At 39.5% G+C, this 23,404-nt stretch overlaps 1 protein-coding gene across 3 annotated transcripts in view; it reads right to left on the reverse strand.

The window, feature by feature from the left end:
- The window catches only part of csmd3b (CUB and Sushi multiple domains 3b), a 472,577-nt gene extending 457,289 nt beyond the window's left edge, over nucleotides 1–15,288 (reverse strand). For all 3 annotated transcript variants that reach the window (XM_059012706.1, XM_059012705.1, XM_059012704.1), the window contains exon 1: nucleotides 15,045–15,288. In XM_059012706.1, the coding sequence (XP_058868689.1) occupies nucleotides 15,045–15,222 (178 nt within the window). In that variant the 5' untranslated portion in view covers nucleotides 15,223–15,288. The remainder of the gene's footprint in view (nucleotides 1–15,044) is intronic.
- Nucleotides 15,289–23,404: the final 8,116 nt, after the last annotated feature.

The following is a 23,404-nucleotide window of genomic DNA, read 5'->3' on the forward strand; positions in this document are numbered from 1 at the left end:
AACTGACACAAGGAAGTGTCATGTGAGAAATAAGTCAGAAATGTCCTTTATAATATCTTACCAACTAAATAAACAACTTTAAAGAGCAATAAATAAATAAATAAATACATAAATAAATAAATAAATAAATAAATAAATAAATGGTGTGGCATTCCTGTATACTATATTGCAGGCTTGTTCAATGAATATTTGTTTGTATGGCTCTTTAAGAACTCCCTGATCAATGGTAATGCTCTCTAAGTCAAAAGGGTTAGACAGGTCTTCTAGACTGTAAATATTAGCACATTGTCACTCTGTCTCTAGGCAAATACACTAGGAATATCCACACTTCCAGGAGCATCTAAACATAAAACAAATCCTAATCTTATATCACAATAATATCCCAGCCCTTTAACGTAATCCTAACCTTAAATGCTAGCTATTCAAAGTGTGGATTCTTCCGGAGCATTTAGTGCTGTTATATATTAGAATGACAATTAGTTTATATAACTGTGCCAGTTTTGCCATAGGTTTTAGAAAAACAGAATTCTTGCTCAGTGTGTAACACAAAGCAAGCACAGATGAGCAAATGTTTTGGTCTTTTTTTCTTCATTTTTCAAGATGTATTTGTTGTCCATATTTGTTTTATGAATCAGTCAAGAAGATAATGTTTTTGAAGTCCATAGGGCATAGAACTGTCCGTTGAATTTGTGAAAGACAGCAAATAAGTACGCCAGATTTGAAACACGTCATTGATACTATTAGTTAGACGAGTGTACTTGTACTTGTATGTGGTGCTATGCTTTAAGTAGTCTTGAAGTAAGTACAGTATACTGTTTGTATATACTGTACTGTGTTATGCTTTACTTAGTTCTGAATAGGGATAGGTCAGTGTAGTCGAATACCCCAGTAAACTTATCATTAGAGATATCTCGCTATTAGAGATAGCCAAATTATCATTCAGAGATATCTCGCTATTTAGAGAGAAATTGAATTTGAGATATCTTGAAAACAGGGTTCATTTGAGATATCTCGAAATGCATTTGAGATATCTAATTTAAAGCTCCAATTAAAGATATCTTGAAATGGAGCTTTAAATGAGATATCTCAAATTAATGTTGAGATATCTCAAATTCAATTTGAGATATCTCGAATTGACTTCCTGTCCAGTTTGAGATATCTTGAATTGAATTTGAATATATCAAATTCAATTCAAGATATCTCAAACAGGACAGGAACTAAATTTGAGATATCTCACACAGGACAGGAAGTCAATTTGAGATAAATACCTGACAAGCAGGCATATCCCAAAAGTATTGTTTTGGCGGTCATCTTCTCTTTCAAGGAATCGATACAGCATCTACAACGTAACTACAGCAACTTGGAGAACAACAAAGAAAGCCTTCTAATCAGTTACAGTATTTATTGCTCTTATATGGCCCTTAATTTTAAGAACCAGTAAACTTTTATGATAAGCATTTGCTATCTCTCAGTTTTAAAACTATGGTTCACAAAAATAACACAGTGGAATGTTCACACTATCATGCAGTAATTGTACGGCAGTATTGCCACGTGTGAAATCTTTATTATTATTATTATTATTATTATTATTATTATTATTATTATTATTATTATTATTATTATTATTTATTTCTTAGCAGACGCCCTTATCCAGGGCAACTTACAATTGTTACAAGATATCACATTATTTTTACATACAATTACATTATTTTTTACACATTATTTTTACATAAAATTCCCCATTTATACAGTTGGGTTTTTACTGGAGCAATCTAGGTAAAGTACCTTGCTCAAGGGTACAGCAGCAGTCGCCCACCAGGGATTAAACCCACAACCCTCCGGTCAAGAGTCCAGAGCCCTAACCACTACTCCACACTGCTGCCCTTTAACAATAAAGCCAAAATGAACATGCTTTTATTTGCTTCAAAATAATTTCATAGACTAGCAAGCACTGGCAAAATCAGCTCAGTTTGATACGGTGCAAAACATTATAATGTTTTGTTTTGTTTCTGGACTTTGCGATACCTGCATGAAGCCTGCATTAATAGTCGTATCTACAACGTATCAACAATAACAATCAGCCATTTTGTTACAGACTTTCAACAAGTCTGACACAAACAATTCTGTTACTTAATTAAACCCTTGTAAAAAAAAAAAAAAAAAAGCTTAACATAAAAAAGAACAGTCCTACTACAGTAGTAGGCTCTGGGTTTCTGATCGCAACATCAATTCCAGGTTTTTTAAATCCACTGATGGAAATGTCAGGTCTACTTTTAATGTTTCCAAGCACATTGGCTTCATCACTGCCATTCTCGTATCCACTTTGATATCCAACACACTATTTCTCTTGTCCAGTGCTTCTTTAACATGTTCTGTATACCAGTCTGACAGAGTACTGTATGCAACCCTCTGATTGGTGGAAGTAGTACTGGCGATCCAAATAAAGTATCCGCCCATTATACAGTATAGCCTGGGTTAAGATGTGCGCTGTAATTAAAAAAAAAAAAAAAAAAACCTGAACCTTCTAACGCCCCCCCAGGATACAGTCCGCACCCCCCAGTTTGAGAACCGCTGTTCTATACTGTGCATTATCTCATTTGATTTTTTCTAAAACCACAAACTTTAGGTCATCTATGGTGGGTCTGTTCCTTGTAAAGTGCTGAACTATTGGTTGATTTACTTTTTTATTTCTTATGTTTGATAGGTGGTTCCGTATTCATTTATATAATGATGTGCCTGTCTCTCCCACATATTTATTTTATTAAATTTTATGCAAAATATACCATATACAAGGTTGCTATCCTTGCATGACTGAATATTTATTTTCTTTATTTGCGATTTCACTTTTATCTTTACCAATATATTTGGACTGAAATGTCAGCCAAATTTGCATCCCTTCTAAAAGCTATGATTGGTGCTTTCGGAAATATTTTTTCATTTTTTCTGAATTATGAAGTATACGTAAATGCTTCCAAACTATTTTTGAAATGTTGGGTAATGATTTAGAATATGTAAATATTAATAGTACTGGTACTCTCTTAACCCTCTCATCCCTTTTCTTATAATCAAGTTTTTCTCAATTCTCTCTCAATAATTTCATCTTTATATCCCATTTTCTTAAGATTTATTTTTAATTCCTTTCTCTGTTTTTTGTAGTGATTTTCACCAGAACAGATTATTTTTATACTCATACCCAGTCCTTTAGGAATTGCTCTTTTAGTATAGATAGGATGTACAGATGACATATGTAGGTACTGATGCATATCAGTAGGTTTTGAGTAAAGATCTGTTTTAATAGATCCTTGATCAAGTTTAACCGAGGTGTCTAAGAATTAAATTTCAGATTTTGTCCACCGAAATGTTAGGGTGGATATTATTGGCTAATTTATTAAACTGTACAAGAGATTCTTCTCCACGTGCCCATATTCCAAATACGGCATCCACATATTTTGTATTCTAATGGTTTCTTGTCTAGTTTACTCATTAGCATATCCTCCCATTTGCCCATATACGTGCTTGCAAAATGCATACCTAATTTTGGGGCCTATTGCTGTTCCATCATTCTGTTTGTAACGTCTATTTCAAAATGTAAAATAACTATATTCTAAAACTATCTTGACCATATTTAATATTTCTTCAGTAGGTATCACGTTCTTGTCTACTCTATTTTCCAGTGCCTTTTTACATGCTTCTAAAGTTTCTTGCCTGGGAACACTGGGGTACAGGGATTTTAAATCCATGCAAAATAAAATGGTATTCTCTGGAAGTTGAACCTTTATATTATTAATCCTTTTTAGAAAATGTGTTGTATCTTTAACATAGCTAGGTAAGCTTTCAACATGTGGCTGCAGCTGCCTTTCAGCTATTTTCGCAACAACATATGTTGGGTTATCAATTGTGCGAACAATCATTCACGTCGGGTGTTTTTCATTGCGCATTTTTGGGTTTTGTGTTCTTGGATTTTGCGGAAGCATGACATCTTTTAATTCTTTTGATACAAACCCATTTTTGTATAATCTATCTGCCAAAATGCTCACTTCTTTTATTATGCCGTTAGTTTTTAGTTATTAGTTTTTACTTCTTATATTTTGCAATTCAGTCCCTACTGCTTTTATATAACCATCATTGTTCATTTACTACCACCCCAGAACCTTTATCTGCTGGTCTTATAACGATACTATCATCCTCTATTAATTCCTTTAGCGCTTCTTCATTCTTCGTTAAATTTAGTTTACCTTTCTATACATGTCTAACCATTTGTTTCTTCCCTCTGGAGGAGTCCAATGGTGCTTTTCTTTTAATTTGTATTCAGTGTTTCATCATAAATATATTCTGTTAGCCTCATTCGTCTTTCCCATTCTTTTAATTCTGTTATTAACCTATCCTTATTTATGTATTTTGCCAGAACAAACTTGAGCCCCTTGCATAGTAATATGTTACAGTAAAAGTCAGAATCTGGTCAATTTTATGATTTAACGATGCATATTGGTAAATGCAGGTATATCATTGAAGAATGTTTATTCCTGTCTTTAAACTGTCAATTAACAAAATAATTATTAATAAGCTTACAGTAATGCACAATTGAGTAATTCAACATGGTACTGAACAATAGTGTGACCCACTTATGTAGAACAACCAACATTCTGGAAAACTTGCGTATCAAACAATTTACAATGGTGTTAAAGGATATTGTACTCGAAATATGTATTAGTTTAATTAAAACTAACAACCTGTTAAATGCAAATTAAATCATTTAGGACCTTTGTTTTTTCAGCAGAAAATCACACTTTGGTTATGACACAAAACGTGATAAATACAGGCACTGAATAGATATATTTACCTATTTATTGCAGCATGGTAGACTCTTGTGGCACATGGAGTTACAGAGGACTCCTGAAGCCTTACAATGCGTCATTAGCCACAGGCACTTGGTTATTCTTGAGATTTACCAGTAAATGTCCGAAGTAAAGCGTTATCATGTTTATTTCAGACATTTACCATTTTGCTTGGTAAATGGCGATATTTACCAGTAAATCTTAAGATTTGCCAATATTCAGACTTTAACTGCAACACATACATTTTTTCCAGTGTTTTAAAAACAATATGAAATTTCAGTTCTCTCAACAAAGTAGGACAACATGATTTTCTGCAAATCGACAAAAAAACCACCTGCACAGTCAGAGATAACAGATGTTGTTTCTTCTAAGAAAAATGTCCTAATTCTCTCAATTGTCCTTGTTTTTCAAAGCAGGTGCTTCTATCATATTGTTTTATAACCATTAGTTAGGCTAGATTCAGGGGAATATAAATACATATGAATAGAAAGCATTTGACACACATAAAAGGGCCAGAATAGTCAGCATATTTATCTCAATACCAAATCTAACTGTAATACAGCCTTTATTAACCCTTTGCGGTCCATTATTCAGCGATTTATCACCAAACTCCTCAATAATGCTATCCAAGTCATTATTTTATTACTGTAACATCTCAAAAAGCTTGGCAAATGTCCGCAATTTTCTTTGAGCGCTGGATGCGGAAGCAGCTGTCTTGTTTGTTTATGTCCATGTTATGTCTGTGGTGAAGGGACTATGCGAATTGCTCAGATCCGCCTCCGTTTTTTTTTTTTGGCTTCTATCGGCCTCTGTCGGCCATTGAAAGCTTTTCTCAGCTTTTTCCGGAGAAACAATGACTAGGGACCTATGTATGACGCCTTTTTGATTATGTCGGACAGGGTCCGACATCAGACCGGAAAGGAAAAATTGTAATGTCGGACCTTGTCTGACATAGGACCGCAAAGGGTTAATGACATGTATGGTGATTTATTGTCACAGAAGAATATAATGGATTAGCTTAGGAGGAGCCAGGTCTAGAAGTAGAAGAGAGAGTGAAGATTAGCATCAGGGGCGGGCGTTAAAGGAGTGGTGGAATTGACAGGTGCGGCTGCAATAGGGGTAAGGGAGGGCTGCTGGTTCTAAGATAGTAATCCTGTTATCAAGCGCATTCAGGCGGTCAGACTGAAGAAACAGCAGAGAGGCTGAATGAGTTAGGGTTAGAAACTAACACTTGCCCTAAAACTGCTGAGGACTAGTTGATGTCACTGTCTCAGTAGCCCTGTGGGCAAGTGCTTAAAAAAAGTGTACAGAAATACTCACACGTTCACAGGCTTACGTTTAAAAAATGCAGGAAAAGTCAATTTTCTAGCAGGGTGTAGCAGTGGTTAACAAACATTCATAATGCTTACAAAACAGTCAATCAGAACTGAAACTTCCTTTCATCTCTGCTTGTCATTATGAATTTTGCATTATTTTAAGATATGCAAATGTGTCAACATTTCCTTGAATTTTGTCCTTGTGATTACTTACGCTATTAATTTATTCATCGCCGTGGTTGAACTGTGAACTTTCGGTATAAACAAAATGTACTTTTTAGACATCAAAACAGTATAAAAAACAGCCATTTCCTCACATTACATTTCATTTTTCAATTGTGCACTGCTTTTTTGAAAAAGCCCAATTGCTTGAACACAACACACTTATTTGGTAGGTTGATCTTTAATCAGTGTAAAATATTAAAGTATTTAAAACTATATAAATTCAAGGAGTGATTGCTTAACTATGTCTTACTAATGTATTCGTATTACAAGATTTAGTGTAAGATATTAGAATAACAATTTCATTTGGTCCATTTCAAAGAAACGTAATGTGAGGAAATGGCTATTCACTTGAGATATTTTGTGTTTTGATGTGTTATACTGTTTTGATGTCTGAAAAGTAGATTTAGTTTATAATACAGAAAGTTATAGGAAAGGAGGAAAGACAGGTTCTGCTGAGATAGATTGGCAGTACAAAGTACATAAAGAATTCCGACCACTCCCCACTAAGGCGTTTAGAGTGGTTGACCAGAACAGCAGTAGCCAGCACTGTGGGATAAGCTGAGGTTGAGGCAGCGGGTACAGTGGTGTCGAGGGTAGATGGCTCAACAGCATTGTCAGATGGAGGAGAAGCAGTAGGACGGACAGATTTCTTTGAAAATGTTTTACTTGGATTAAGATTTGAAGAATGTCCAGAAAGGAATGCAGTCACCATCCAAGAATTCAGATTCAGAGAAAAAAGAAAATTGCAGCAGGTGAGTAGCCATTTTATAACGATGTTCAAACTTTGAAAGATTTAACGTGTAGCGATACACAAACGAAACTGCAAGACAGAGAATAATGGCGTCACATGGGGTTTAAATAGAGAGATTAACAGCTTTGATCGATCAGTGTCAACTTCTGACTCATTTGTTTTATCAGTACCGTATTCCTTCGAATTTAAGACATCCTTGAATTTAAGACGCAGCCCAAATTTACCACCCTCAATTTCAGGAAAAAATAAAACATCAAATAAATATGCATTTACAAAGATACTACCTCAATTACGTTGTGTATCGTACAAAACTGACCCGAAGAGATGTTGTTGTAGGTTAACCAGAGCTAATTTATTGTGCTGCGTACTGTATAATACTTAAGATGGCGTCTCTGTCGTACACATACCACCACTCACTTACGGCATCACACATCCTGGCAACAGCAAGCAAAACACAACACTCCACTACGTCAGGCAACATGTAACCCAGCAACCACAATAGCACTGATTGCATTTTGCAAATACAGCAGTCAGAATGGTATGCACAATACCAACAGAACATAACATATGCATATGGAGATCACTCACACCAGTTTTTCTCCCAATTTGTGAACTGTGGTATTGCTTGGAATTCGAAAAATACAGGGGTCTGATCAGCATTTCCAATCTGTCTGAGCTGGACATATATTTTAGAAACGCTGAAATTGTAACAGCTTCTTTGAATTCCTCAGGACAATAATGACTCTTCTTTGAAAATGGCTGCCTGTATGTCATGGATGATCAGAGATCGGGCAGTACATATGCTTTTGTCTTTTCTCTGCAGTAAGTCATGTTGCTGCTTGTGTACTCGGCCAGGGACGTCTTTGTTCATCTTTTCTCAGCAGTAAGTCACTTTGCTGTTTGTGTACTCGGGTAGTCAGGTCTTTTGTTGGCGATTTTAATACACGCATTACTATAATGTACTTGAATTTAAGACACAGGCTATTTTTGAGAATCAAAAAAAGGTTAAAAAAGTGTGTCTTAAATTTGAAGTAATACAGTATTCTGGCAATAGAAGTAACAAATAAACACAGCTTGAATAAACAGATTTGCACTGTTAAATACTTATTTATTTCTCACTTGCAATCTTTGCAGCACTTCCTACAACTTAATTCAGGGGTGCATGACAGGATACGTAATTTAAAACCCGCCTATAGGGTTCACAATGGATGCACATGAGGTAACTTCCTCCACCAGAATGAATGGTCTGCAGTGAAATCTCTTAATAAGTACTTCAGATTAATACTGTCAGAGTCCCAATCAAAGCCTATTGATATTGATCAGTCGGCAACAGAAACAATTAACTTTATAAAAATGTATCAGTTTGTTTCAAATTGCTCTATGGTACCCTTGAATAAAAAGAAGTAAGGTGGGCCACTGATTTAATTTGACAGTTGATTGAAGTCTATAATAAACTATAGCACCATGTTCAACTTTTTGAGTTCTGTAAGTATAATAGAATGGTTTGCAGACTGTGAAGTAATCATCTATTCTAATAGCCTGAAGTGTTTATGGAAAACTTAGCAAGCTGTAGGCATTCCCCACTGTGCACTCCATGATCAGCTTATCATTTGCATTCTGGCATTTAGAAATAGGTCTGCTACTGCTGCCCATAAATTCAGCTGCTAAATATTCACAACAGATAAAGATATCTAGTGCAAATTCTGTTTAAAAAATACAATTTTACCATCATTAGCTCATGCCTTTCATACGTAACTGAAAATGATCATGCAGTTCTTTTTTTATTACAGATTAAATATATTAATGACAATCGGTGATCCTACTATAAAGAAACAATAGACAAAAAACGACGCAGCACTTCACACAACTGATTAAATTGTAATGGTAACCCTAATGTATGCTGTAATGTCTAAAAGCTGAATCTTTTTTTCACAATTGAAAAGAGATCTGAGGGCTGATATTGTAATACTACCTTCAATAAATAGACTATAATGTCACAAATGTAAACAACCAACGGCGCGCACTGCATTATTGGATTGATTGGGGGAAATATGCTGCCGTAGTAGTTCTTTTTCCCTTTTAATTCAAAGACGCAGCACTTGAGATAGGTGGGGCGCACAGTATTCGGTCAACCAAATAGTCAGTGCGCACAGTACCCCATACATTCAGTGTGCGTGGCACTTACAACCAAGTGCGCACGGTACTACGGTACTCAATATACTGGTGGGTCTTATAACGTCGACGCATAGCGCCAGCATTATTACTGGAGACATGCCTGTGACTCCAACCATGACGAGCCTACCGTGGTTCCACGCCTTCACCTCCTGCAAGGTAAGCATGCCGCATAATGATGGGCACTCTCTCTGCGTGCGGTGCCTAGGTGTCCAACACGCCACATAGGCCATCAGGGACAAGGACTTTTGCGACACCTTCACGGCTTTTCAGCCCAGAGTCCATCTCAATAGGCTGAATAGGGCCATGGTGATAGTCGTTCCGTCCCCCACGGGGGAGCCGTCAGCAGCCCTCGGGGCCCCACCACCGCTCTTCCAATTGTCGCAGAGCCCATCCAATTGTCGCAGATCCTCTGCACTCAGGCTCCTGCAGCAACACCCCGTAGTCTTTCCCCGTCTGCGCAAGCAAGAAGGGTGAAGCGCTCAAAGCAGACGAGAGACATCATGGACCTCAAGGTGCGGATGGCCCAGGTCCTTAAGCTCCTGTCTAGGCAGCAAGCATCTGCGGCGCCGGTGGAGGTCCCGGCCCCGCTACTACCCGCACCAGCTCCGGTTCCTGGGTCTCCCGTGGGAGCCCAGGCTGAGTCAGAATCACAGTCTGTCATGGTGGAGGAGGACACACTGTCTATAGCGACCTCCTGGGGTGAGGGCTCCTTCCCCACGGAGATGGAGGAGGGAGCATAACCGGCACTGTCGACCAAGGTGGAGGCTAGTTTGCCAAAATTGTCCAGCTCCATGTCGGCATTGATGGGACGCGCTGCAACATTTTTGCAGGTCCCCTGGGCGACACCGACAGAGCCCCACCGGTCCATGTTTCGGACGCTGGCAGTGGCTCCCCGACCGCAGCCCTTTCCACCATTCCCTGACTTTATGGAGGAGGTGCTCTCCTCTTGGGATCGACCGGCATCAGCGTGGAATTGGTAGGATTTCCCTCGGTTGACTCCACCATTGCAACCTTGGTTAAGGCTCCGTCAGTGGGGGACCTAGGGACCTGATGTGCCCGAACCCTCAGTTCAGGGTTACGGAAACACATCTAAAGAGGGCCTATGCAGTGGAGGTGCAGGTGACCCATCTCACAAACACGGTAGGTATCCTAACAGCATATTTGGATGGTGTGCTCACAGAGACTCCGCTCCCAGAGCCGGTAGCCACTGAGCTTCGCCTTCTTTCAAGCACACTGCTCCAGATTGCCGGTCTTCAAGGGCAAGCCCTAGACCGGAGCCTGGCAAGCCTGGTGGTGGCTTGCAGACAGCTGTGGTTGCCACAGGCAAGGGGGCCTGACGCGGATAATGCGGCATTGTTGTACGCACCGATATCCCCAGGACATACCTTTGGGCTGGCTGTGGAGGAGATTTTGCAGCACTCTCATCAAGAGCGCGAAGCATCTCGGCAAGTGGCTGCGCTGCTCCCTCCCCATGCTCCGGTGCCATGCTCCAGTGCCATTCATCTCGTAGACCCCACCTCCTGCAGAGAGGGGTTCTACTCGAGATATTTTCTGGTACCCAAGAAGGACGCTGGCTTTTGCCCCATCCTAGACCTGAGATTCTTCAACAAGTTCTTGAAGGAGAGGAGGTTCCAAATGTTGACTCACCATCACATTTTCCAGTCAGTCTGGCCGAGCGACTGGTTCACACTGTGGACTTACAGGACACGTAGTTTCACGTTCCCATTCGTCCAGAGCACAGGAAATACCTCCGCTTTGCTTTTCAGGGAAGCGTTTACGAGTTACAAGTTCACCTCGTCAGTCTATTTCATGGAAAGAGCAGGTGTTCCTAATGTTTTGTACACTCAGTGTAGTATAATGGTGTACAGCAGCAGTTCCCAAACTGTGGTACATGAGCATTCTGCTAGAGGCACAGAATTAATATACAGATGAATCCGCTTAATAAAAAAATCTACATTTGTTTCTATGTGCAGTAAATGATACAAAACATACTTTTTTTATAATGACAAAAATGTATTATTATTATTATTATTATTATTATTATTATTATTATTATTATTATTATTATTTAAACAGCTACATTTTGTAAGAGCTTTTTTGTTATCAAAATGTTTGCATTTGTTTACAAGTAAATGACACAGAACATTTATCTATAGTTAAAGCTACGATATTGTCACGGAAATCGTGAAAATCCTGAATTTGAATAAAGTCAGTGAAATCATGGAAATGAAGGTAAAAACACATTAAGATTACTCTCTTCCTTTATATAAAAAAATGCAGCATGTCATGCCCTGAAAATACAAATCTGCGAGTGTTCTGTAAATTGTTTGGTTGTGTATGCACGCAGCATACATGTAGCTATGTTGGTCAGCGAATTAGATTTGTATCTGAGCAATCATGTAAATTGGTGATAGCAAAAATACAAAAATAAAAATAGTGATTGAGCTGTTTTCTGTAAAGACAGAAGAAATGCACCGATTACCGTTGCCAAAACCGTAGCCTTTACTATAGTAGACCTGTAGGTTCTTCTGTAACCTGTTTGCAACATTAAACAGTTTAGCTAATGTTAACCCACCCACTGATCCCCTTTGACACATACAAAGTAAAACCAACTCGATTTTATTTAATTTATATCCAAAATATGTATTATTACAATCCAAATATTCTGTTACAATGTGAAAATAATCTAAAGCACTAAATCATTTGACAGGTGCACTATTAAGGGCTAACAATATAGCTATGATACATCACGGATGTATGACAGAACACTACCCCTGCATTTCAATCACCTCACCAAGTCGTCTGGACTGTTGTGCTCAACAACCGTGAAAGGTAAAATCGCTCCTTCACATCGTTCTCTCGTAACCTTACTACGATGTCTCCCATTTTCCTCCCTACTTTCCCCCGATCAATTCCACAATGCATCGTGGCAAACAATGCGTGACGTAAAACTGAGAGCTCTATTGGCAGGTGCTTCTGTTTCCAAGACTGCACAAATTATACATTTTCTGAAACAGTCTCGAAAGCGAATAATATACAGTATTCTGGAGAAAGCAAAAATTCATGCAGGAAACGCTAGATGCCTCTGCAAATATGACTATTTAATTGACAAAAAAAAACAACCATCACCGAAAGTCAAGTAGACATTGGACTAAGGAGGTAACTAACATATGTATGTCAATCTTCAACATCGTCATATGTGGTTTGCAGTCAAACTGCCTCTCTCTCAGCGTCTGCTCTATCAACATTTCCTCAAAAGGTGAGGCAGGCAACTCACATTTATGTCATATGTGCTTATGTTAACTGTTTTATTCTCTAACTACACTTTTGTTTTAAATTGTACTGTCAGAAAAGCTGTGAGCTTAATGAAGATTTGAATCTCTTGGAGTTACACTGAATCGGTGTTCCCCTGGCTGCATGGTGGCCCTGTAGCCCGCTGTTGCTATGACAGTACTGTATTTCTAACTCTGTTTGGATTGTCTGAAGGTAAAACGTTTTTTTTTGTTGTTTTTTTTTTTACTGTTAAAAACCTTGTTTTGTATCAGATTTTGTTACATAAGCACTCGTTATAATTACTTAGCATACCAGCATATTATAGGTGCTATTAGTACGACCCGCATGACACCGGGTCCTGGTAGGTTCTGACCCGGGTAGAACATGTCAGTGTGAAAGGGGCTTTAAGAAGATCAGGCTTTTATGATGTTAGTTGTGGCCCCAGCGCAGTTTTTAGGGAGTGCAAAAATTGTTGGGCACCATACTGCCAGTGTATTTAACAGCAGATACAACATTTCAGTGGTGTTTACTTCTACAGCTAACTTATTACTGGTATGGATGACAACATCTTGTCATCACTGCAAGAGATATTGTATTATTTTTGAAAGGACAGGGTATACAGTAATACATTGAAATTAGTGTGCGCTACAGAAAGGTGCATGCATAAAGTCAAATAATTATGTATACTGGGAAAATTGATGCAATTTGAGTCTTTTTTTTCGAAACTGAGCTAAGAATGATGAAAATACAATTGTGTCCCTGGTATAGGAAGAACCACTGCCTGTTTTCCCGCATTTAAGATGTAGTAGTTTATGCATTACAGTATCTCTGACACTGCCCCCACGCGTCAGATCGTAAGCAGGCACCACTAACTGCAGCGTAAATTATAAAATCAATCATTAAATATGTGTATTTGTGTATAAAACATAATTTGACAGCTCTAACAGGAACAAATAAATATGTTCTGATGAATACTGAAACTATTATCATTTTTTTTTAAATCCTTTTTAAAATGCATTTTTTCCCCCAAAAACCTTTATTGCTTAGATATATCAATCCATAAATGCTATGTTTAATGTAAATCTCCAATTTGCGCACTATATGTTAAATATCTAAGGCATCACCAAGATACAGTTATCTTCGTGATATATTCGAAACAGCAATTATAATCACAATAGCGCAAATTATGCATGCAGAAAGCCTAAAGCCTAATGACATTAGGATATACATTGAAATGCCAGGCAGGTGGTTACTGCTTCGAGATATATTGTAGCAGATAGTATTTGATGAGGCAACCCCCGAACCCTGTGAAACCAAAATTGTCATCACCATGGAATGCAAATGCGCCGCCTTAATAAAACCAGCTGCACATCCTACAATAAAGGGTTTCAGAAAGCAAAAGACAGCATGTAGTGAAATAAGCATTCTTTGTGTAATAAAACGCAATACAAATTGGTGGAGATTTGAAAATAAACGGTAAGACATGTAAACGGGTCTCCTGCGTGAAAGAGATGTTCTGCACCGCGTAATAAGTTGTTTAAATATTGTTGTAGATTGTCATTTTTATTTCCCTACCTTTTTATTTCGTTTGTAATACAGAATAAAGCTCGAGAGATTACATTGAAAAATCAGTTTCAGTTTTCGAATGTCCCATTGTTTCAGTTATTAATATAATCCGTGCAACAGTTAAACTGGATAAGATCACATCACGACTAAGAGGCTATCTTACACCGAAATAGGACGCGTTTTATTAAAAAATATATATATACTATGTAAATTAAGGGCATGCATTTTTGGGGAGCTCACTGCTTATTATCATAGACTATTCTTGACCAAAACTCATTTGAATCGACTAAATTGTCTAAATATGGTAATATGTACAGTATTATATCAATGGTTTTCAGTGTTTTAACAACATACCATACTTGCTTGGTTTGTATTCATTTGTTTGATTTGTTTGCATAACCCATGGGAGACTTTAGATTATAAACATATTGTAGCCTAGTATAAACCATCTACAGCTTTGTCACTTGACTTACTCTTAGCTGTTCATACAGGCGCCACTGTAGCCATATTTTAACTTATACCTCTTTGCTGTGAAGGGAGCTTTATTCAGAAAATCTCAGACGCCTTTTACAGCTTGCAAACAATAACAGATAATAAATAAATAAACATTTTGAAACAGACTGCAATAGAATACCAACAACAAGCAATAGGCAATCTTCTGAATACCCAATAGTTAATAAGCATATGAAGAAACTCACGTATTCGTTTGAGCATACTGCAAGAATATTTTTTGAGCTCAAACTCAATGCCTGCACTGAACGCCAAGCCTGGCAGTAAATGCGTTTTCTTAACTCCAGCCTATCTTCATGCACATTTTTGCAGCACAATCCGATATTCCTAAACAAATGTGTTGTCAGCTTGTCCTCTTAATATTTAAGAATCCGAGGGGCAGTGGAGACCTACCTTGCACGCATGTGATCATCAACAAAAAGACGAGGTTCCAAAATATAACTCCAGTTTTAATCCCCATTTTTCTATCTCGAAAGATGTCCATTCGTGCACATTTAATACATCCTTTCTTGAAAATATCTAACAATTCCGATTCCCTGGCATACAACTCATTTTTTAAAAATGTTTTCATATTCACATGAAGGTAGTTAATTGCTATTCCTTAGCCAGGCGCAGTGTGGTTGCTGCTGTGTTTGGTGCGCGGTCACAGATCTGAGTGAATGGTGTTTCTGGGATACCACAGCAACCTTGACGAGGACTCAACCATCTCGCCAACGGGGGCACAGACTTAGCTCTTCTCTGGTTAGTTTTTTTTCTACTCTTTCCCTAAAGAACTGCCACTCTTTTAGCTGGTAATCATGCCAATATTTGAAACAAACAACCCGCAATCAGTAATTTACATTTAAAATAAATACATTACTAGATTAACTAGTACAGGCAACGGCAGGGAGGTGCGCTCTCTCTTAAATTCAAGTACTATTTTCTTCCTACAGATCAATAGTGCCTATGCAAGCGCTCCAGAAATAATACTTAAAACAGGTATTTTTTTTAGCATGCAGTTAAGCAAAGATAAAAGCAGGCATCTGCTTTGAGTCTTCCATTATTACTTGCGAGGTTAGAAAGATTTCCTACAAAAAATGTGTGTGAAAAAATGGAGTGTTCAAGTCAAGCTACAAACACTATACATGGTCCAGCGGTGTTGATACAGTAATTGAAGTGTTGTCCACTATGCAATGAATACACGCAAAATCCATAATTAAAACATTCAAGACAATAGTATTAACAAAATACAAATAAAATGTTCATTTTAATGGTATAGGTGTTCAACTCTTACCCTTTTCAACAGAGACTGTGCTTCTTATTGTAATCAAACTTTATAGCTGATAGGTATGGGGTAGGAAGCTATGGAAGAACGCTTGTGCCATCTACAGGCAGCAACCCACGATTTGACAGCTATCTATGGCTGCAGTCTTCCCTTTTATTTAAAACACGTCAACACACAAACAGACAAACCGATAAGCTTGTCATGCAGACCCACATTTGTATTCTTAGTATTGGAAACCTTACAGTATGTATCATAATCTGTGATACAATTATTAACATTATTACAATGATTTGTAAAGTGCAATAATTACAACAATTACAAATATTTTGCAACATATCTAAGCTAAAAAAAAAAAAAAAAAAAAAAAAAAAAAAACACACGCACTTTGTTTGCGGTAAAGCTGGGCCGCTGTATATATCTCTCGGGTTGAGGTAGACACGTATCATATTGCTCGACAACTTAGACAGCAAACCATAGCCTATTCTTGAAAGTGCCACATTCTTGTCAGTTTTATATTCACAAACGCTCGTTTTCATAAATAATGAATCAGACCACAACCTCAGGTAGTTTTTTGCAATTAAATAGAAAATGTCCAAGTATTAATTTTGCAGCAAGTCCTGCTCCTCCAACAGGGGAATTTATTAAAACTAAATACAATACATATGTTATACTGACATTGATTTATCAATTTTCATCTCTCTATTTACCAATTTTACACATAAAATAATTCCATGGCCAAACTATATGCACTAATAAGTTAACTAGAAACTACAATTACAACATAAGGTTTGATAGGTTTGTAAACTGTAATCCAAAATAATGACACATCAGTGACTTAAGGCTGTAGAGGTGTCTGTATAAAATAATATACAGACGCCTCTACAGTAATGACTAGGTATGATACATACAAAATCCAAAACATAAACAATTACAATTTTGTCCTTGAACATACTGTAATGACTCTGAGTCTACTGTAACTGCGTTCGGCAAGGTTCAACAGTTCAAAGGCAGCAGGTGTTCAGGGACTTCAGGGACGGGAGATTCGCCCCCATAAAAGTATATTAATAAACGGTATTAATATGCGTCAAAACAACCAGCACTATGTGTGTTTGTATGAGACAATATGAGTTAAAATGTATTCAAATTAGGGAGAGGAACACAATACAGCGGTTAACAGCACACAGAAAGTGGAAACAAGGGAAATACACTACACAAACATAATACACGATCGCTACATTCCCCCCACCTTAGCCTTTTTGCCCCCAAAAAGTTCACAGGGCGCCATGCAGCTTTCTTAGGTGGCAGCAGCGCTCTCTCAGGCGGCAGCAGCACTCTCTCAGGCAGCGGCAGCGCTCTCTCAGACGGCAGCAGCGTGCTCTCAGGCGGCAGCAGCGCTCTTTCAGGCGGCGGCAGCGGCGCTCTCTCAGGCGGCAGCAGCACTCTTTCAGGTGGCGGCAGCGGTGATCTCTCAGGCGGCAGCAGCGCTCTTTCAGGTGGCGGCGGCACTCTCAGGTGGCGGCAGCGGCGCTCTCTCAGGCGGCGGCGGTGCTCTCTCAGGCGGCAGCGGTGCTCTCTCAGGCGGCAGCGGCGCTCTCAGGTGGCGGCAGCGGCGCTCTCTCAGGCGGCGGCGGTGCTCTCTCAGGCGGCGGCGGCGCTCTCTCAGGCGGCGGCGGCGCTCTCTCAGGCGGCAGTGGTGCTCTCTCAGGCGGCAGCAGCACTCTTTCAGGTGGCGGCAGCGGTGATCTCTCAGGCGGCAGCAGCGCTCTTTCAGGTGGCGGCAGTGGTGCTCTCTCAGGCGGCAGCGGCACTCTCAGGTGGCGGCAGCGGCGCTCTCTCAGGCGGCGGCAGCGGCGCTCTCTCAGGCGGCAGCAGCACTCTTTCAGGTGGCGGCAGCGGTGCTCTCTCAGGTGGCAGCGGCACTCTTTCAGGCGGCGGCAGCGGTGCTCTCTCAGGTGGCAGCGGCACTCTTTCAGGTGGCGGCAGCGGCGCTCTCTCAGGTGGCGACGGTGCTCTCTCAGGCGGCGGCGGCGCTCTCTCAGGCGACGGCGGCGCGCTCTCAGGCGGCGGCGACGGCAGCAGCGCTCTCTCATGTGGCGGCGGCAGCGGCGCTCTCTCAGGCGGCAGAGGCGCTCCCTCAGATGGCAGTGGCGGCGCCCTCTCAGGTGGCGGCAGCGGCGCTCTTTCAAGCGGCGGCGCTGGCAGGTCTTCCATCTCACACACTGGAGATGGTCCAGGCTCCCTTGTTAACCTCCGGGAATGGCCGCCCCTCCTCTACTTTTGTTTTCGGGCAGGCAGTAGGTCCTCTTCCTCCTGTAAGGGGCAGCATGACACTTGGTGCCCAAACTCCCCGCAGGCAAGACACCAGCCTTGATCCTCCAGGCCACCAAGGAGATCCTCCAGTCCGCCATCCCACTGGTTCCGTGACGGCTCGAGGTCGTACCACAGCCACTGGTCCATCTCCATCTTCTATCTGCTCCTGCTCAACGCTGGATTACTTCGGCAGAAGAGAAGGAGACAACAAGCTGCTTTCAGGTTCAAAGCTTTATTTATGTTATTTCTCAGCACCCTACAGAGCTCATTGCTCTAGCTGCTTGCCCTGGAACATAATTTGTAAAGCCTGCCGCACACAGCCCGTCCCGACTCATCTCATCTCAACTGGCCGTACAGAGTCTGGATGAATCGTAGCAGTGTGCGTGCCCTTAAAACCTAGATTATGCAGATTTCAGTCGGGATATCTTCAGATTTGAAGATTGAACATGTTGAATCTTTTTCAGACGCAGTTTCGTTCAGATGTGATCAGTCTGTCTCTGTGTGGCGGTTGCCGACCAAGACTGACTGAGACCGATTAGTCATAAGGGTGTCAACCAATGGTGAAGCAGGTTTAAGTGACGTAGCTTGTCATGTAACTTGTCATACAAGATGGCGGAATATTGACAGCTTTAGTTCCACAGGTAAAAAAATACATTAGTCTTGAATTGCTGAATGTCCCGAATTCACAAATACCAGATATGTGCACATTTGAATATATTTTTTAGGCGTTTACTAATGAAAGGTAAATTATCAATTTACCTTTTTATTATCAATCTACTGGCAGCCTATATTTTCTTACTGCGTCGATTTCCAATAGGTCACAAATCACAAGCCCCTAGATCCACACGCTGAGAAAAAAACGCAAAGTCAAATAAAAATCAACAGTTTGGATTTTATTTACCACAGGCTAAAGTGTAGTAGACAAACTATACAAAAAGTCAAACACTGCCTGAAACGTTTGCATGGTGTAAATGGTCAATAGCTAAATTAATAGGCTAAGCGCTTCTTTTGGTTGCCTCGCGGCGCTGTCTCCGCCGTCTAATCAGCATACGATGCCATGCATAATATGAGGGTCGCTATGTTGAGCTAAGTTAATACAAAAATGTGTACAGGGCAGTATTAATTAAATTTGCATACATAGTAATCACTAGTCTAGTTGTGGTCAGTAATTCAGTCTTGGCAGTGTGTGACACCCAGTCGGGAAAAACTCAATTGTTACGTTAAATCAAAACGGAGCACAACAGATCGCAGAATCTGTGCATACTCAGATGAGGTGAGTCGGGACACTTGAGTCGGGCTGTGTGTGGCGGACTTTACTCAACCACCTACTGAGAAATAGGCACATTGCCAAGGATAATTGTGTAAAAAATCTGTGCCACTACTGTATATGACATAGTACTGGTCTTAAAACATGGCTACATGACATTGGTGTGTATATATATATATATATATATATATATGTAAAAAAATTGATATATTGATATTGATATATATATACACTACCGGTCAAATGTTTTGGAACACCTCAATTTTTCCAGTTTTTATTGAAATTTACGCAGTTTAATGTCTCAATGTACTCTGAAATTAAAGCATAGAACAAATAAACAATTGGAGATAAAGAAGAAATCATGGAATCGTTTCGTTTAACAAAATTTAATCTAAATTTTTTACTCAAAGTAGCCACCTTTTGCAGATATAACAGCCGAACACACTCATGGCATTCTTTCTACAATGGAAATCAAATATTGTTCGGAAAGTTCTTCCCAACACTGTTGCAGAAGTTCCCACAAATGTGTTGCACTTGTAGGTTGCTTTGCTTTCACCCTTCTGTCCAGTTCATCCCAAACCAGCTCGATGGGGTTTAAGTCTGGAGACTGTGCTGGCCATTCCATGATTTGAAGCCTACCGTCTTGTTCTTCTAAAGGTAGTTCTGACATAGCCTGGAGGTATGTTTTGGGTCATTATCTTGCTGTAGGATGAACCCCTGACCAACTAGGCGTATACCAGAGGGTATTGCATGGCGCTACAAAATGCTGTGGTAGCAGTTTTGGTTCAGGGTGCCACTCACTCTGTGCAAGTCGCTGACTCTGGATCCAGCAAAAGAGCCCCAGACCATCACGCTTCCTCCTCCATGTTTGACAATTGGTGTCACACACCGAGGAACTATCCTTTCGCCTACTCGACGGCGTACAAAAACCCTGCGTGATGAACCGAAGATTTCAAATTTTGATTCATCGGTCCTTAAGACCTTCTTCCAGTCTTCAGTAGTCCACTGGCGGTGCTTCATGGCCCAGGCAAGCCTCTTTTTCTTATTTTGCCATCTTAGCAATGGCTTTCTTACTGCCACTCGACCTGTCTAACCTGCAGCTCGAAGTCTTCTCTTCACAGTTGAAACTGAGACTTGCTTACTTCGACCAGTGTTAAGCTGTGCTTGAAGCTGTTGTCCTGTGAGCCGCCTATCACGCAAGCTGTTGACTCTCAGAAACTTGTCTTCTGATTCTGTTGTGGCTTTTGGTCTGCCAGACCTCTTCCTGTCAGAGTTTCCTTCAGTTTCCAAGTGCCTTTTGATGGTGTAGGAAACTGTACTCACTGACACCTTGGCTTTCTTTGCAATTTCTCGCCATTATGAGAGCAATATACTACTTCCTGCAGTATAATACTGTCCAAATAATGCTTAAGAGGGTGTAGTAACACAGTCTGTTCCAACACTGCTTTTATACAGTTTGTAAGTAATCAACAAAAGTTGGGACACCTGTAGGAATTGTTAGCATCAACTTTCAAGGCTTAATTTACTTCCATTGCTGCAGAACAGCTGTAAGTTGTTAACCCATTACTTGTTCCCTGAAAAAGGCCTTTTTGTATAACTCTGAAAATGTACATTATTTTTCAGTTTTTGGTAACCTAAACTTTTTTTTTTAACCTCTGGCAGTTTACCGCTTACCTTTGTACCATTTCAGGTTATTCACTGGACTTGAACTGCTTAAATTTCAATAAAAACTGGAAAAATGTATATATATATATAATCTCAAAAAGTAATTGTTTCCATTAATAATCAAATTTTCATCTCCTCTGTACACAAAACAATATAAAATAGAAATAATGTGTTCAGTGAGATATATACATTTTAGATAAACCAACAATTACAAATTAAAGCATAAAACAATTCATACATGGAAATAATCTTCAATAGTTTGGTCACAGATCACCTGCCCCTGCCTATATTCAGTCAATTCTGTGGCATCAGCTGGCTGTGCTCCAACAATATGCTCTGGGGGCTCCTCAACATCTTGCAGCAAATTGCGCTCCACTGCAATGTTATGTAGGATACTGCATGCCACAATGATGTTGCATACTTTGATGGATGAATATTGTAGAGCACCTCCAGAAGCATGCGGACAACAGAAACACATCTTTAGTAGCCCAAAAGTTCTTTCAATCATGTTTCTAGTTGCCACATGTGCCTGGTTATGCATGGTTGCTAATGGGGTCATTAACCATCTCTTCAGGCCATAACCAGCATCACATAAATAGTAAAATAAATACATTTAATAATGGCAATAAATAAACATGGTACATATAATTACAATAACTAATGCATCTCAAATGCTCAATACAGCTTTCTCCTAATGCTTTATAATGTGTTTTGACATTACTAGGATTAATATGTACTCTATGTACCAGGCACCTATAGTGGCTGTTGAAAATATTTATTTTGAGAAATGAAAGAGATCGGACAAATATTCAATACAAATGTAATATGAATCCATACAAGTATTGGGAATTTGGAAATATTTAATGAAATATTTTTATTATTATTATTATTATTTTCAAAAGAACAGGAATCAATGGGTAAACCACCTACCTAGTAAAACACAATCAGGATGTTGGTCTCCTTCAAAAAGACAGTATATGCTGGACTCTCTCAGAATATATGAATCGTGGCAGGAACCAGGAAAGTTGGCACAAACACTGGGTATCTCTGAAGTGGCATCATATACAACTTGAACGTTAATTGAAGTGTAACCCTCGCGATTTATAAAAGGTGTGGTGCCCCCTGCCAGTGTGCGTTGTTGCTGTGTTGTGAAGGAAATGTATTTTCCAGCTCTTCTCACCAAAAGTTCTGTTACTTGGTGAAGCACGTGTGACATCATAGGCTGACTCACTCCAAACTGATCACCACCTGGTCTCTGGAGCGACCCAGAGGCATAGAAACCTAGTGCCATTTGGATTTTAATGTGCACAGGCAAGGCATGGCTTCTAGCAGTCTGGCTTTCCAAATCATGCCTTAATTCTTCACAGAGATCATATATTGCTGCTGTGTCAAGCCTGTATCTTCTTTGTATGTCTTTGTTGGGCATGCAAAGGAACAAAATCCTTTGTCGAAAAATACTTCGCCAGTGTCTCGCAGGTCTTTGAATTTGTTGAGCCCGATTGTCCTGGATTGCAGCGGCACATTCTACAACTAAATTAGCCGCCAACACTACAAGAAACGCTTCTGCGTTTGCATCGTTTGCCAACGCCAGAGCCCCCTCCATGTTTTCTTATTATTTTAGAAGAGATCAGACTTCGCCTTAACTTTGACAGAAAAAAACGTCCCGTATTTTTTCCAAGACCACTTGATGAATCACTTCCTTTTTACGACTGTTGTATTCAATGATATGCTAATTAGAAAAGGGGTGATTTTAGCGAGTTTTCGGATTCTGAAAATCTTTTGCTTTTTTGAATGAAGTGACGTCACAGGGCAGTCGGAAACATGAAATAAGGCTTTGATGAATCACAAACAGTCGGAAAACATAAAACCTGCCTTAATAAGACATTTTGGAACCGGCACTTTGATGAATAGAGCCCAATGTTTCAAACTAGTTAAGTTCGTACATTATCAGGCAACCAAACTGATACCTTGTTTCAGGTCTGCCGATAGCAGTGACTTGTTTACAGTTGCACATGATACATGCATGCACAGCACTAGCAACAAACAACCAGGGAAAGGAAGGACCGACATGCTACACTTCATATACTTTACGTAAATATATATATTTTTTTAATTCATAGATTTGTTTATTATTAATTTATCTACTATGTAGGACTTTCTATCTTCTACCTAGGACTTTATAGATCCTACCTAGGGCTTTCTAACTCCTATGTAGGACTTTTTTTTAATGCTCTGTTACTTGTATGA

This window comes from Acipenser ruthenus, chromosome 3 (assembly GCF_902713425.1).
Source record: "Acipenser ruthenus chromosome 3, fAciRut3.2 maternal haplotype, whole genome shotgun sequence".
Taxonomy (NCBI): Eukaryota; Metazoa; Chordata; class Actinopteri; order Acipenseriformes; family Acipenseridae; genus Acipenser; species Acipenser ruthenus.